Source organism: Bufo gargarizans, chromosome 8 (assembly GCF_014858855.1).
Source record: "Bufo gargarizans isolate SCDJY-AF-19 chromosome 8, ASM1485885v1, whole genome shotgun sequence".
In the NCBI taxonomy this organism is placed as follows: domain Eukaryota; kingdom Metazoa; phylum Chordata; class Amphibia; order Anura; family Bufonidae; genus Bufo; species Bufo gargarizans.
Window position 1 is genome coordinate 129,014,054 of NC_058087.1, and position 17,388 is coordinate 129,031,441.

A 17,388-nucleotide genomic window follows, 5' to 3' on the forward strand; every position below is an offset into this window, starting at 1 on the left:
TAGTCTCCGACTGCCTGGACGGAAAAAGGGGGAACTCCTGACCAGTGGAAGGAGGAGAATCCCCTTGGAGAATAAAGGTGTCTCGGACAGTCACCACTAAGTCAGCCACCCTGGTGGAGAGCTTAGGCGAGGGGTCCCGCTCCATGACCTAATCAGAGCCGGAAATTCTCCTTCAGACTTGCGCTCCCTAAGGGAGGGGAGAGTCGCCCGAACGCGCCTCTAGACGAGGGGGGGAGAGAGCCAGAGCCATCCGAGGAGGGATGCTGCTGCTCACGCTCCCTGTTAGTAGTCGGGCGTCTTCTGTGGAAAACCACTTAGAGAGGTGGTTGGCGTCACAGGATTTGAAAATGCCCTATAGTCCAAAAAGGACCTGGCTCGTCCGAGCCGGATAATTCTCCTTCGGATTACTCTCCCTAGGGAGGGGGAAGAGCAGTCCGCAAGCGCCACCGGCGAGGTGAGGGGGGTGGAGAGACGGAGACATCCGAGGTGGGATGCTGCCGCTCACGCTGCCTCTTCGTAGTCAGTCACCCACTGTGGGGACCACTGAGAGAGATGGAGTCGTTAGCGCCACAGGATTAAAGGACATGGTTGCCTTGGCGACTAAGACCAATTTAGCGGCCGCGCTGGACATGGCAGATGCCCAAGCGGGGACCGCAGGCCCCCAGGGACGTGGAGGAGGGGTGGAGGAGGGGGGTAAGGCAGGGATGCAGGTAATACTTATCTGCTCCTGCAGAACTTCTCCTGCAGAACTTCTCCCTCGACTCCAGGACCAGCAGGGATGCACCTCATCAGGCTTCTGACTCCTTGTCCAGGAGTGCAGTGTTCTGGTGGAGGGTGGCAGCAGGAGACCCAGTAGCTGGTGGGATACCGGAGCTGCAGGTCGAGCCCGGATCCACTTGTCTTCTTTGGGGGGCAATGGAGGCAGCCAGGCAGCGTCCAAGGACGGCAGCGGGCATTCCACGGGGGACCAGGAAGGCGCCATGCCGACCTGTGTCCCCATCTAGAATAATATAAACAATTTTTGAAGGCTGAAAGGGGCTTTGAACTCAGAAAGCCTGGACATGGGGCAGCAGCAGCAGTACCACTGAGCTACCAGCTTGCCTGGCACAAAACGGAGTAGAGTGATGAGGAGCTGCACGGCCATGAGCAAACAGAGTCTCCGGTGTAAGGAGAGTCAGAGCGGCATGCCGAGGCTCCGCCTCCCCGAACGCGTCATTATGGCGCGAAAAAAGCGCGCGAAAAATAAGCGCGCGCGAAAATATGCGCGCGCGCGAAAATATGCGCGAAAATAAGCGCACGCGCGAAAATATGCGCGAAAAAAAAGCGCACGCGCGAAAATAAGCGCACGCGCGAAAAGATGCGCGGAAATAAGCGCACGCGCGCGGAAATAAGCGCGCGCGTGATTTAAACAAACACCACGTGGAGGAGCGGCCTGCCGGCGGGCGCTGAGGGAGCGCAGCAGCCAAGGCCCGACGAGAGAAGCGCTGAAGCCCACAGTTTAAGGGGGAAGAGATGCCAGTACTCCAGTGCCAAAATGAAGAAAGTGCCCCATCAGGATCCTTCTTCAAGTTCACCCAGGTAGCCACAGACAAATAGACACAGAGGGAGGGGGAGGGATTGGGCAACACTTATCTGCTCAGCATGCTCCCTCGATGTCCAGACCAGCAGGGATGCGCCTCTTCAGACTTCTGACTCCAATCCAGGAGAACAGTGCTCTGGAGGAGGGTAGGCAGCAGGCGTCCCAGCAGCTGGTGGGATGCCGGAGCTAACAGGTCGAGCCCGGATCCACTTATCTTCTTGGGGGGAAATGGAGGCAGCCAGGCAACGTCCCAAAGACGGCGGCGGGCACTCCACGGGGGACCAGGAAGGCGCCATGCCGACCTGTGTCCCCATCTAGAATAAAAATAACAAAAAGGAGTAGAATCAGAGAGTGTCAACCTCCTTCACCAGACACTAAGCAAAGACTGAGTTCCTCCTGGTGGAGTCTGGGGGTATAGCCCGAGGAGGAGGAGCTCTTTCATTTGCATAGTGTCCCTCCTACTAATACCTCTAAGCTATACCCATGGTCTGTGTCCCCCAATGGAAAAAAGCACGAGAAACAGCTATTTTTGGGCAAATTTTCTATTTTAATCCGTTTTTTCCAGTAACAAAGCAAGGGTTAACAGACAAACAAAACTTAATATTTATTACCCTGATTCTGCAGTTTACAGAAACACCCCATATGTGCTCGTAAACTGCTGTATGACCAAACGGCAGGGCGCAGAAGGAAAGGAACGTTGTATGGTTTCTGGAAGGCAGATTTTGGTGGCCATGTCCCATTTGAAGAACCCCTGATGCACCCCTAAAGTAGAAACTCCATAAAAGTGACCACATCTAAGAAACTACACCCCTCAAGGTATTCAAAACCGATTTTACAAACTTTATTAACCCTTTAGGTGTTCCTCAACAGTTTATGGCAAATGAAGATGACATTTCTGAATTTCTATTTTTGGTACCCTTGCCTCACAAAAATGTAATATAGACAGTGGCGTAGGGATCACCATAGCAACCATAGCAGTGGCTATGGTGCCCTACGCCACTGGGGGCCCGTCCGGCCGCCTTCTGTTGATTATTATTTTTTTTTACACACACACACACACACACACACACACACACCACAAAGGCAGCCAGTCCCAAGCCCAGTGGCGTAACTACCAGCGCCCCGGCAGCGTGTGTAACAGTTTATTTTCAAGTTAGTTAAATATGATCGATTCTTAATGTTCAGGGCCTCAGCGGCTGCTGACCAGGCCCCCTCGCTAATGTGATCTAATCTTACCGTCTCCTGATGTGTCTGGGATTCGAACCTAGTGTATCAGAGGCAAAGCATTTACCCTCACAGCCATAAAGGCTGCATTGCAACTGGTTAAAAAATATGAGACTTCTACTGTTATAGCTGGCTAAGTGTACATCTATACACATGACAGCTGCCCCCAACACACCCAGCACTGCTATATCTCTATATGACAGCTGTCCCAGCACACTCAGCTCTGCTACATCTATACACATGACAGCTGGGGGCACTATATAGGGGTATTTTAAACTGGCACATTATGGGGGCACTATGGGGACATTAGCTCAACTGGGGATATTACAAGGGGGTATTTTTTGCATTGTCACATTATAAGGCCTCATGCACACGACCGTTTTTTTTTTTTTTTTTAAGGTCCGCAAAAACGGGATCCGTAGGTCCGTGATCGGTGACCGTTTTTTCGTCCGTAGGTCTTCCTTGTATTTTGGAGGATCCACGGACATGAAAAATGGAAAAAAAAATTAAGTCAAGTTTGCTATTGAAATGATAGGAAAAAACGGACACGGATCACGGACGCGGATGACAATCTTGTGTGCATCCGTGATTTTTCACGGACCCACTGACTTGAATGGGTCCGTGAACCGTTGGCCGCGAAAAAAAATAGGACAGGTAATATTTTTTTCACAGCCAGGAAACACGGATCACGGTTGCGGCTGCCAAATGGTGCATTTTCCGATTTTTCCACGGACCCATTGAGTCAATGGGTCCGCGAAAAAAAAACCGGAAAACGGCACAACGGCCACGGATGCACACAACGGTCGAGTGCATGAGGCCTAAGGATAATTATTTCTACTGGGGGGGGCATTACGGTGGGCTTTATTACTCCCCCATGGTATGACCCCCCTAGTAGCAGCACCAGCCTCTCCCTGCTCTGCAATCCCTCTGCCCCTTCTCCAAATCCTTATTATGAAATCGTTCTCATTAGGATGAAACACAACATCAGCTCCGCCGAGCCCCCGGCCGAGTGTGGAAGTGGCGTCAGAGATCCCCAAGGGTCAAGCCAAGTAACTAAAGTTTTCATGTGAAATATATGCTTGTTATACACATATAGCATACACTGTGCCACACAATATACAGTATACCGCTACAATGTGCCAAAGGAGTGGGGTTTTCACAGGAGGAGGGAGGTGCAAAGCGCGCTGTAGGGGCACTTACAAATATTTGCTATTGGGCCCAGTCACTTCTAGTTACGCCCCTGAATATAGAGCAACCAAAAATCATATGCACCCTAAAAATAGTCCTAACAAAACTGCCACCTTATCCCGTAGTTTCCAAAATGGGGTCACTTTTATGGAGTTTCTACTCTAGGGGTGCATCAGGGGGGCTTCAAATGGGACATGATGTAAATAAACTAGTCCAGCAAAATCCGCCTTGCAGAAACCACACAGCGCTCCCTTCCCTCTACGCCCTGCCGTGTGCCCGTACAGTAGTTTACGACCACATATGGGGCGTTTCGGCAAACTACAGAATCAGGACAATAAATATTGAGTTTTGTTTGGCTGTTAACCCTTGCTTTGTAATTGGAAAAAAAATGGATTAAAATGGAAAATTTGACAAAATAAATAAATAAAAATTCTGAAATTTTGTCTCCATTTGCCATTAACTCTTGTGGAACACCTAAAGGGTTAAAGATGTTTGTAAAATCAGTTTTGAATACCTTGAGGGGTGTAGTTTCTAAAGTCGGGTCATTTTTGGGTGGTTTCTATTATGTAAGCCTCACAAAAGTGAGTTCAGACCTGAACTGGTCATTAAAAAGTGGGTTTTTAAAAATTTCTGAAAAATTTCAAGATTTGCATCTAAACTTCTAAGCCTTGTAACGTCTCCAAAAAATAAAATGTCACTCCCAAAATGATCCAAAAATGAAGTAGACATATGGGGAATGTAAAGTAATAACTATTTTTGGAGGTATTACTATGTACCGGTATTATAGAAGTAGAGAAATTTAAACTTGGAAATTTGAAATTTTTTCTACGTTTTTGGTAAATTTGGTATTTTTTTTATAACTAAAAATGATATTTTTTTACTCTATTTTACCAGTGTCGTGAAGTACAATATGTGATGAAAAAAAAACAATCTTAGAAAGGCTTAGATAAGTCAAAGCGTTTTAAAGTTATCCCCACATAGTGACACTGGTCAGATTAGCAAATAATGGCCGTCCTTAAGGTAAAAATTAGCCCGGTCCATAAGGGGTTAAAACGCTTTTACTTATACAGGCCATTCTGGGATTGTTTTGTTTTCTCGTCACATATTGTACGTCATAACAGTCGTAAAAATAAGAATATCATTTATTATATTAAAAAAAAATGTTTTTTCCAAATGTCAATTTCTCTACTTTTATAATAGATAGTAAATCACCCCCATTTTAGAAACTACACCCCTCAAGGTATTCAAAACTGATTTGACAAACTTTGTTAACTCTTTAGGTGCCCCACGAGATTAAAGGAAATTGGGAATGAAAGTTCTAAATTTTACTTTTCTTTTAGCAGATTTTAAATTTTTATCTATTTTTCTTCAACACATTAAGGGTTAACAGCCAAACAAAACTCAAAATCTATTACCCTGAATCTGGAGTTTACAGAAACACCCCAAGTGTGCTAAAAAAAAATTAAAAAAAAAATTAAAAAAAAAAAAAACGAAGTATGGGAACACAGCAGGCTTCAAAGTGGAAATAGCACCATATGGCTTTTGGAGAGCGGATTTAGTTGTAATGGTAATTGGGGCTATGTCGCATGTGAAGACACCCTGAGGTGGCCCTACGGTGAGGTGGCCATTTCGGAAAAAACACCCTCGTATGAACATTTACAGCGATAGAAGGGTACTTTTTGGCAAACCGGTGTCTCACTAAAGATAGAAACACTGAGAAAGCATTTAAAATCACACATTTGTAAAAATGAAAAATTACTAGCAGACCCCAATTTTTCACTTTCACAAGGGGTTAAAAGGAGGAAAAAAAAAAAAAAAAAAAAAAAAAAAAAAAAAAAAAGCACCCCAGTACATGTTCCCCATTTTGCGAACACCCCATATGTGCTTGTAGCCTGCTGTATTCGCGCACAGCAGTCCTCTAGAGGCAAAGTGCAAAAAGTGGTTTTGGAAGGTCTCGATAAACAGACATGATTTTAGGTGCCATGTCGCATTAAATACATTTCCTGAGGTCCCCAGAAATAAAAAACCCCAAGAAGTGACCCCATTTTGGAAAGAGCACCCCATACGAACATTTTAAGTGGTGGAAAGGGTACTTTTAAGCAAACAGGTGTTTCACAGAAAGCAGAAATACTAGAAAAAGGATTTCAAAGAAAACATTTGTAAAAATGAAAAATTACTAGCAGACCCCAATTTTTCACTTTCACAAGGGGTTAAAGTAGAAAATGCACCCCAGTATATGTTCCCCATTTTCTCCCCCGTTTTTGCAAACACCCCATATGTGCTTGTAGCTTGCTGTAAAGGTGCACAGCAGGGCTCTAGAAGTAAGGAGCAAAATATGGATTTTGCAGGCCTGAATAAATAAATATGAGTTTTAGGTGCCATGTCGCATTTAAAAAAAAATCCTGAGGTCCCTAGAAATTACAAAACCCCAAGAAATGGGGGGGGAGAGAGTTTGCATTATCATAATAATGTAGGAATTTCAAAATGGATTCAAACCTTGAGCGGGACATGGCCATATTGTAAATTGGAGTGTTGTACAAGACATCTGAACTCCAATATTGTCTGATTTCAATTATTTTATTTTTTTTACTAGCCCCATATGCAGCAACAGCCCCCAAAATGTCAATGTCGGCTGCATTTACTGGGGTCCAACCTAGGGGTCTAGCATATGAGGATGTCGGGTTTTGAGCAATAAACTGCTGGGCGTATAAATTAGTTTGGGTCACCATCAAATTTATGAATTAGGCCGAATGCACACGGCCGTGAAAAACGGGCTGGATTCCTGCTGAGAGCAGGAGCGCACGGCGTCATTGGTTGCTATGACGCCGTGCGCTCCCTGCTGCCGCCGCAGTACAGTAATACACTGGTATAGATCATACCAGTGTATTACTGTATTAGGCCTCATGCACACGACCGTATTTTTTTTAAGGTCCGCAAAAACGGGGTCCGTGATCCGTGACCGCTTTTTCGTCCGTGGGTCTTCCTTGTTTTTTGGAGGATCCACGGACATGAAAAATTAAATAAAAATCTAAGTCAAGTTTGCCATTGAAATGATAGGAAAAAACGGACACGGATCACAATCTTGTGTGCATCCGTGATTTTTCACGGACCCATTGACTTGAATGGGTCCGTGAACCGTTGGCTGTGAAAAAAATAGGACAGGTCATATTTTTTTCACGGCCAGGAAACACGGATCACGGATGCGGCTGCCAAACGGTGCATTTTCAGATTTTTCCACGGACCCATTGAAAGTCAATGGGTCCGTGAAAAAAAAAAAGAAAACGGCACAACGGCCACGGATGCACACAACGGTCAGAGAAAAAGATTTTGAAAAAATAAATTTCTGTAAAGCCCATGCAGTCAATCTAAATTTGGCGCTCATAATCCTCAGGCGGTGTGGTCCATAGGGGCTCACTGGGAGGGCTACTTCATCTCTCCTGGGGCGTCGCCTTGAGGGTCCCTCCTCACCGGATGACGACGATGATGATGGAGTAGAGGAGGCAAGGATGGCATATGCCTCTTCAGCGGAGTACATTCTTTGGGATGAATGGGACATTGGTGTGTGTAAAGTGAAAAGTGTCAGGGGGCTGTATGTAGTGATTTAACACGCGAGGGGGCTTGTAATTAATTTAATATTAAATTTATGATTAAGAAGAAAAAAAAAAAAAAAGAGAAAGAAAGGAGAAAAAGCTAAGTGAAAGAATAACAAAAATTTAGAAAAAAAAAGAAAAAAAAGAAATGAAACCTAGCACTGATTTATTTTTTTATTTGTCTAACAAAAAAAAAAAAAAAAAAGGGATAGGGACACAGACAGGGAATGGGGGATCTGAAACAGCTGCAGATGAGCAAAAATAAATAAATAAATCACTGCAGCTGTTCCAGATGCTGTTCTTCTTCAGAGAGCAGTGATTTATGTGGTAGTACCACAAGTTCCAGACGACAACGAGCAGCACAGAGGGGTACAGGTCCTCTCTGCAAGCAGTCACCAAGCTAGAATGGCTGCCTGCAGAGAGGCACCAACTGTTCTTTCATTGGCTGGAGCGTTGTTTCAGCGAATCGCAGAGCTGGGGGGACACCAGTGTCTGATGTCCCTTCCCCTTCAGCCATAATCCCCTTCGTCCCAGCCACCAGCAGCACCACAGATTGGATAATTGTAGAATAGCGCTGCCATTGGATGGAGCGTTGCTCCAGCCAAATCGCAGCACTGGGAGGAGACACCTGTGTCTGGCGTCCCCTCCCTGACCAAGGAGGCGAGATCGGCTGATGTAATCCATTGTCCTGCACTGCGATGGGCTGGTCTTCACTAACCAGCCAATTGCAGCGATCGCCTTCAGCTGCAGATGGCTGCCTGCCGATTAGTGCAGTACTGTAACGTCAAGATGCGGGAATGCACTGACTTTCATGACGTAATAGTACGTCGTGTCGGGAAGGGGTTAAACCGGATAAATCTACTCTTCCTACGCATATGATCACAGCAGCTAAACTCCTTATCCCTATTCGGTGGAGAGGTAGGACACCCCCCCCCCCCCCCCACACACACACACACACACACACACACACCATTACCATGTGGTATGAGAAAATGAATTATCCATGTTGTATGGAGGAATTAGTTAGTTGGGAGAATAATAATAGGTGACTTCTTTAAAGTATGGCAGTCCTGGCTCTCGCACATGAAAGAACAATATACTCTAGCAAACAGGTCAGAGGAAGTGTAGCATACAGAGGATGTATATAATGGAGTAAGGCGGATGTGAATCTTGGATTCTACCACTTAGTCTCAGAGTGTAAGCTTAACCGAAGCAATAAAACTTAGGTTTAGACAGAGGAGACCCAGGAGGACACCTGTTCTGTTCTATTGTTTCATGGTTTAGGCTACTTTCACATTAGAGAGGACAGACCTCCGGCAGGGTGTTCCATCGGATGAACAGCCTGTCAGATCCTACCTGCCGCTAGTGACCGCGTGCCTCCGGACTGCCGCTCCGTCCCCTTTGACTATAATGGGGACGGGGGGCGAAGTTCCGGCGAGAGGCTGCCAGAATAAATGTCAGACATCTCGTAGTTTTATTCCGGCAGCCTCTCGCCGTAACAGCAGTCCGGAGGCACACGGTCACTAGCGGCAGGACGGATCCGACAGGCTGTTCACCTAACGGAACAGCCTGCCAGAGGTCGGTGCTGCTAGTATGAAAGTAGCCTTATTTGTAATTTTGGTGGTGGTTCCAGTGAGCGAACCCAATAGAAGTTATGATATAGCAGAAGAAGAAAGCACCGCGGCACTCACCACTGGTCACAAAGTTGCTGTTTGCAGTTTTATTTTTCAAATACACATCGTGGACGCGGACAGGACACAGGTGAATGGACAGGCTACAGCTGTTTCGCGCTGTGTTGCGCTTTGTGAAGCCTCCTGTGACGTGAAGGAGGAGGGGGCAAGAAATACCCCCATCTCATACACGTCACTGGTTACAATTAAGTGGTATAAAAAACATGTGTGTGCTAAAACCAGTGCTGTGGAGTCGGTAGATAAATGCTCCGACTCAGACTCCTCAGTTTTTTGTACTTCCGACTCCCCAACTTCCTCTGTATTTATTATGCGAATGTATTTTATACATTCCTTGAAGGAAAGAAAGGCAACATACATGTCATTACCAAATGACTACTGGCTGGGAAGCCAACAGTCTACTGTATTGAACAGTATTGTATTGTAGTGAGAGGCTAGGTAAACCATGGGCATTGTGTTCCCTGTAACATCAGAACACAACACAATGGAAAGTATATGTATTGCCACTCTTAATTGTGCATTGCGTGCCATATAGTGAAGCATATGAAAAGCATGCTTCTTCACATCACTGAACGCGTTTGTTTTGCGGTTACGTGAGGCACTGCATGCATTGGCCTTTATTCTTACAGTAGAGAAGTCATTAATTATAACTGTTTATGAATTCGGACATTTAAACTTGCTTTTTTTTTTTTATTCCAATTTAAATTTAGTAGGAGTCGGAGTCTGTTCATTTTTTGCCGACTCCGACTCCAGGTACCCAAAATTGACTCAGACTCCGACTCCTCGACTCCGACTCCACAGCCCTGGCTAAAACCAATCAAATGAAAACAGCTAAGTCATTCTTGTCATTTAACCCTAGAGGGCCCATGGCCTGTGTTTTGATTATCCATGCAGCTTCTCTCTGCAGGAGAATGCGTTTTCTGTCCCCCCCTCTCCTGGGGGTGTGAACCACTTCTATACCTGCACATTTCTAAATGTCACTGTTCCCTGCATGTTCATTATGTATATGCTCAATTAGTCTAGTTGCTCCATTTCTGGTGATAATAGATTTTATGTGTTCCCTGAAACGTACATATAGGCATCTGTGTGTCTTTCCAATGTAAAATCTCCCGCATGGGCACAAAATGGCATACACAACATATTGGGTCTTGCAGTGTATAAATTGTTTGACTACATGTCCTACATGTCCCAGCTGCAGATACTTCTGCTTGTATACATGTGCGCACATAGAGCAGTGTCCACATGCGAAGTTTCCTCTGGGAGCACTCCTGCCCAGCCAGTTATCAACTGGACGGGGGAGGCTGCTCCTGACAACAGCGTCCCCTATAGTTTTACTTCTGCGAAAACTGACAATGGGAGGATTGTCCACCATGGCTGCCAGGGAGGGATCCCTCTGCAGCATCTGCCAGTTATTTAAGATCACTGTTTTGAACCATTCCTGATTAAAAATAAAAGCATTATGTGTCAATATGAATGAGAGGGATTCTGTGACGAAATCAACATATTCGTCACTTTTGCTAATTCTGCGCAGAATGTCCCTAATCGTCTCCATCCCCAGTTCCTGTGGAATCCTGGTGTATATAGACTCTCCACATCTACCGCGGCTAAATAAAAGCCGTCCTGCCATTGTACATCCTTCAGAGCCTCCAAAAAATCTGTGGTATCTTCCAAATAGGAAGGGACCCCCTTTAACACTGGGCGCAACATCCAATCCAGATATTGGGACAGGGGTTCGGTCAGAGAACCGCTCCCTGACACTATGGGGCGCCCAGGTGGGTTTACCAGCGATTTATGGATCTTGGGGACTATATACCACACAGGTTTGATAGGGAACTGGGGATAGAGCTTTTCGGCCATGCGCTTAGTTAGAAAACCTCTGTCAACATACTTCCACAATAATGCTTTAAGTTGCTGTTGATATTTGGAAGTGGGGCATAGGTATTGATATCTTTAAGTTGTTTATAAGCTTCTTGCATGTAACATGACAAGGGGGGACTGAACGTGGACTTAATTCCTTGTCTAAAGGGCTCCGATTTTTGCATATGTGTCTGCGCCTCAGGGTCCCCACTATTCTCCACTGGATTGGATGTTGCGCCCAGTGTTAAAGGGGGTCCCTTCCTATTTGGAAGATACCACTGATTTTTTGGAGGCTCTGAAGGATGTACAATGGCAGGACAGGCTTTTATTTAGCCGCGGTAGATGTGGAGAGTTTATACACCAGGATTCCACAGGAACTGGGGATAGAGACGATTAGGGACATTCTGCGCAGAATTAGCAAAAGTGACGAATATGTTGATCTCATCACAGAATCCCTCTCATTCATATTGACACATAATGCTTTTATTTTTAATCAGGAATGGTTCAAACAATTGTCAGGCACCGCAATGGGGACACCTGTCTCATGCACCCTTGTTAATTTATTTTTAGCTATTTTTGAAGAGAGGTATATCTACACTGTCCAGAATCCATTCATTCGATATATCAAGGTTTTCCTTCGATATATCGATGATATATTCATCGTCTGGACGGGTGATCTGCATGCGTTTAGTGCATTCGTGGAATATTTGAATCAAGCTAACAATATGAACATGCGGTTCACCAGCACAATCAGTGCGGAGGAACTGGATTTTCTTGATGTCAAGGAGAGGGTTAAAGATGGTCAGCTAAACCCCACTATTTACAGAAAAAGTACATCCACGAATGCACTATTACATTATAAAAGTTACCACCCACCCCACATAAAAACCGCCATTCCTTACGGCCAATTCATACGTCTTGCTAGAATTGTGAAAGATGACACTGAGTTTAAAGAGCATGAAGAGACGTGAAGAGACGATTTTCACAGAGGGGTTACCCGGAGAAGATAATAGATAACGCATATTTAAAGTGCTTGCACAAGAGAGAGGTTCTGGGTAGGGACGTCCACACTAAAAAGAGGAGACAACAAAATAATGATGGCGAGCATAGGGCGGTGTTCACATTCGACTTTTCACCAATGGCTTCCACTATCAAAACAGTGATCTTAAATAATTGGCAGATGCTGCAGAGGGATCCCTCCCTGGCAGCCATGGTAGACAATCCTCCCATTGTCAGTTTCCGCAGAAGTAAAACTATAGGGGACGCTGTTGTCAGGAGCAGCCTCCCCCGTCCAGCTGATAACTGGCTGGGCAGGAGTGCTCCCAGAGGAAACTTCGCATGTGGACACTGCTCTATGTGCGCACATGTATACAAGCAGAAGTATCTGCAGCTGGGACATGTAGGACATGTAGTCAAACAATTTATACACTGCAAGACCCAATATGTTGTGTATGCCATTTTGTGCCCATGCGGGAGATTTTACATTGAAAAGACACACAGGTGCCTATATGTACGTTTCAGGGAACACAAAAAATCTATTATCACCAGAAATGGAGCAACTAGACTAATTGAGCATATACATAATGAACATGCGGGGAACAGTGAAATTTTGAAATGTGCAGGTATAGAAGTGGTTCACACCCCCAGGAGAGGGGGGGACAGAAAACGCATTCTCCTGCAGAGAGAAGCTGCATGGATAATCAAAACACAAGCCATGGGCCCTCTAGGGTTAAATGACAAGAATGACTTAGCCGTTTTCATTTGATTGGTTTTAGCACACACATGTTTTTTATACCACTTGATTGTAACCAGTGACGTGTATGAGATGGGGGTATTTCTAGCCCCCTCCTCCTTCACGTCACAGGAGGCTTGACAAAGCGCAACACAGCGCGAAACAGCTGTAGCCTGTCCATTCACCTGTGTCCTGTCTGCGTCCACGATGTGTATCTGAAAAATAAAACTGCAAACAGCAACTTTGTGACCAGTGGTGAGTGCCGCGGTGCTTTCTTCTTCTGCTATCATCATAACTACTATACCACCGACAGAGCACCACCGTGAAGGTTCGGGATCCAAGTGGTTTATGTGCTCCAGTGACTGCATGGGTGCATGTAGCAGTGCCGGTTGCGTTCTTTTCTCATTCCCTGTGAACCCAATAGAAGACTTCAAGCAAGAATACTGATTACACTCTACGTGTTTTGTAGGGTACTTTGATCCCAGATTTCTCTTTATCCCTTGCTATCTTTTTGTGGAACTGTAGCCTGCATACAACGTACTAACGCTGGGCTTAGGGCCGGGGAGCTGGAGGACGCACTTCCCTTATTTCTTTCTTTATATATCTTATACTCTGATATATTTTGCAGTAATGTGACATGTTTTGTTGTCTTTCAAACGATAAAAATAAAGATTTTATAAAAAAAACAACAACATCTTTGTGTTAAGTTTCCTTTTTTTCTACACTCAACTTTATGAAGATGACATCACATAAAGACAGTCGGCCATTTTACAAATCACCTAGAGACAGCAATGAGAATACACGCAGTGAGGTAGTTCTTGTAATGTCAGGGATTGTATGAAGTGAAGATAGTGAGGCCATTTTTCATTGAGGCCATAGATGCACTACATAGGATTGATAAATGGGCTATCCCATTCTACTGCATATAGATGTCAACTGTCTGATATAAGAAATGTATGAAAGCAAAAATATTTATTTTCAGCTGTCTAAGCGTGTGGAATACATATCCACAGAAAGTATATGGAACCTGTACCCCAAGTGCTTGGAAAGATGAGCACAGACAATAAAAGACAAAAAGTGCAGAGTTTTAGGGGCCTTTTAAGTAATCGTGTCATTAAAATGGCCATAATAAACAAACATAGGATTCATAACTTACCGCTCTCTTCGAGACAGTTCCTTAGGTCCATCAAGATCAAGTTGAGTGACCTTTTTAGCAGACTGTGCTGCACGATTTGGATTCTCTATGTCAATTAAGCCTTCTACTCCTTTCCGCTTTTGCTAAAAGATACAATTGTTAAAATGTAGATTACAAACCTACAATAAAGAAGACGATCACTGAATACATCTACAAGCATTAAAAAGCTGGCATCATGGCAGTGTGAATAGAAGAGAAACGTGGGGTGAAGCATTTCCACTGACAACTGGTTTGTCGCTTATTTCAACCCACAGCTGCGTTCACTGTACTGGTGGTCATTACTGGAACCAGTCAACAGCTTGTCTAGTGTAAAGGCTACTTCATAATCAATAGGGTAATCAATACATTTAAGCATGCATGGGATAGGCATAAGGCTATCCTTCATATAAGATAGGGCCAGGGACTATTCATAGGATTCAGATATATTGGGCAGACTAGATGGGCCAAATGGTTCTTATCTGCCGACACATTCTATGTTTCTATGTTACAGACTACAACTCAGCAAGGAACACAGGAAGATGTTGGGCTCAGTGGTAAGAAAGCATACAAATCCAGGATGGTGGACAGTGAAAACATGACACTAACCTCTACAAAATAAACTATGTACAAGACACAGAGTCACAGTAGTTGTAAAGCTTAACTTTTATGCGAGTGACTGTGGGGCTAGATGGTATATTTAGGAGAGTGCTGTGTGGTTAACACGCACACCCTACATCGGAGAAGCCAGCATCCCATCAATGGTTTATCTATTCATCTTCCTTTGGTTCCCTGATGAACCATTTATTTCTTGGGAAACTCAGAGAGACTTGTAGGCTCACTATAGGAGAGCTATAGTCTTTAGCCCAGGCATCCTCAAACTGCGGCCCTCCAGCTGTTGCAAAACTACAACTCCCAGGTGCCTGAACAGCCTACAGGTATCAGCCTACAGCAGGGCATTGTGGGAGCTGTAGTTTTACAACAGCTGGAGGGCCGCAGTTTGAGGATGCCTGGTTTAGCCACTAAGAGTTGGGGTGCCAGCGTCAGGGTGGGCACTGCGTCTGAAGGCAGAGGTAGTACAGGGACTCTGAAGAGACAGAAGAGAAGATCTCTATTGCTATCCTGTTCCCGTGATCCCAGCTACTCACACTAAGTAAGATGGACTGGGAACAGGTTGGATATCTGGTATGGAATGACATATGTGTAAAAGGCACAATTAAAATGGAGAAAATATGTGGATCCACTAAATCTTTTTTCCTCATCTTCCGATGGGACAAGAAAGAACAAAGATCGGGCCACCACATTTTTAAAGTCATGACCTATCTTGTTCAAGGCATTAAAGCACAAATTAATTTCTCGCAGATATACCTGATAGTCCTCGTCATCATCGCTCTCATCTGAGCTATTATCTTTCCGTTCCTTTGTGGGGTCTTCTGCAGCTCCCACACCTCCTTCTTCCAATTCTGCTTCCTATGAGGCAGGATATGTTGGTCACATCCGAACATGCTTTATACTTAAGAAACATGAGTCATATGTGCACAATGTCAGTAGGTTCATATTCTTATCTAGCCAGACTTTTCTTAGGCAACATATACTTTAGATAATGAAGAGTAACGCTCATTGAAGGCCCCATGTAGTCCAGCCTGTGAGACATAAAGGGGTTCTCCCACACACAAAACTCTTTTTATTGTTTTTACCACTGAAGAAAAACGCCAGATAAAGTGCATCCGTTTCTTTTTGGCCATCTGTGTTTTTGGAGCCTTTTTTTTATTTATTTTTTTGCAAACAGTTTGTCCACTATTTTGTGTATATATAATTTTATTTCATTTTTTTTAAGAAGGAGTGCTGTGGTCTCTTCAAACAGCTGGAGGGTGGGGATGCCAGGAGCCAGAACCCCGACTGGGTCATCAATATCAGGATCCTGGAAAACTCCTTTAAAGGGTTCCTCCAGGCTACAAATACTGACGACCTATCCTCAGGATTGGTCATCATTATCAGATCAGTGAAAGTCTGACAACCCCACGATGGGCCTGTCGCAGTGCCAAAAACTGGCAATATAGGGATTGGAAGCAGAAGGCTTGGTACACTGTGTAGTTTCTGTTGCCAGCATTCTGAAGCTCAGCTGCCATTGACATAAACGAGAGCTGAGCTGTAGTACCCCAGCACGGCCACTACAAAGTGTTAGGAGCCTTCGGCACCACCGGAGCCAAAAACAGCTAGTCGGTGGGGGAGCTGGGTGGTGGACCCCAACAAACTGACATTGATGACCGAGGACATTATCTGTAGCCTGGAGAAACCCTTTAATTAAAGGTGCTACAATAGAACTGCTAAATGGGTTTGTTAAAAATCCTATTTTGCATGTTTTCATGCAGTTATGTCCCAGGCAGCTGCAGAAGGAGGAGGATAGGAAGGGGCAAGATTGATTGACTGCCAGGAAGACCCGTGAGAGGGAGGTCAGTGCTCCGAAGTTATGGTCACCTGTAACAGAATTTCCACTGTGGATTTAGATGCATTTTCACACTGAGAATTCCACCCTATGTATTGCAAATGGTGAAATCCGCAGTGGAGATCCACGGCATAAACTGACATGCTGCAGATTTAAAATACGAACTGCGGGTCAATTTACGCTGCAGACTTTTTGTGGATCATGGGGACAAGAATTCCTCACTTACTTTGCAGGTACTGTAATATGCGGTGTATATATCCTGGACGGACATACCCCAAGAGTGACAGAAAGCACAGCCATATGAAAGCTAATATGGTGCGACTTGTATCAGATTGGCACTTCCTGAGGGAGAAAGTGAGTGCACAAACAGCTGGCTTGTATCAGATTTCCTTTTAGTTCTCGATAAAATCTCCAAAATAAAATTATTTGGCACTTACGTCACACAAGTGACTGGTTCAACTACATGACACAAGAGCAAACACCTGAATGATGGCCTGGGATAAGATTGTCAGATGAAGACTCAAACAACCACCAATAAAACCAACAGTATGAGCCTAGAGCAGACCATGGCCGCTCTATTACCAGTCCACAATATGAACACGTGCATCCATTTTTCCACTAACTTTACAGTAATGGACATGTGGATGGGTATGGCATCTGCATTACTTGATTGTATAAGTAATGTGCAGAAAAAACATAGCAAGAATGTCAGGTGTAGTTTACAACAGATTGGTCGTACCAAAGCCTTCTCATGTTCAGCTTTAATCTGAGCATCGATCTCCTCCGGACTTGTGTACTGCCTCACCCGACCTTTGTGACCCCCTTTTCTTCCTGCATAAAACAAGATTACAATCACATCACTTCATACCTGTACTAAAATACATACAAAGAAAGGAAACTGCAGAAGAATAAG

At 44.7% G+C, this 17,388-nt stretch overlaps 1 protein-coding gene across 1 annotated transcript in view; it reads right to left on the minus strand.

Annotated features, from left to right (window-relative positions):
• The window catches only part of PDAP1 (PDGFA associated protein 1), a 61,377-nt gene that overhangs the window by 22,656 nt on the left and 21,333 nt on the right, over positions 1–17,388 (minus strand). Inside the window, exons 2-4 of the mRNA XM_044304775.1 lie at positions 17,215–17,306; positions 15,398–15,499; positions 14,015–14,136 (exon numbers count right to left, since the gene is read on the minus strand). Coding sequence (XP_044160710.1) covers positions 14,015–14,136; positions 15,398–15,499; positions 17,215–17,306 — 316 coding nt within the window. The remainder of the gene's footprint in view (positions 1–14,014; positions 14,137–15,397; positions 15,500–17,214; positions 17,307–17,388) is intronic.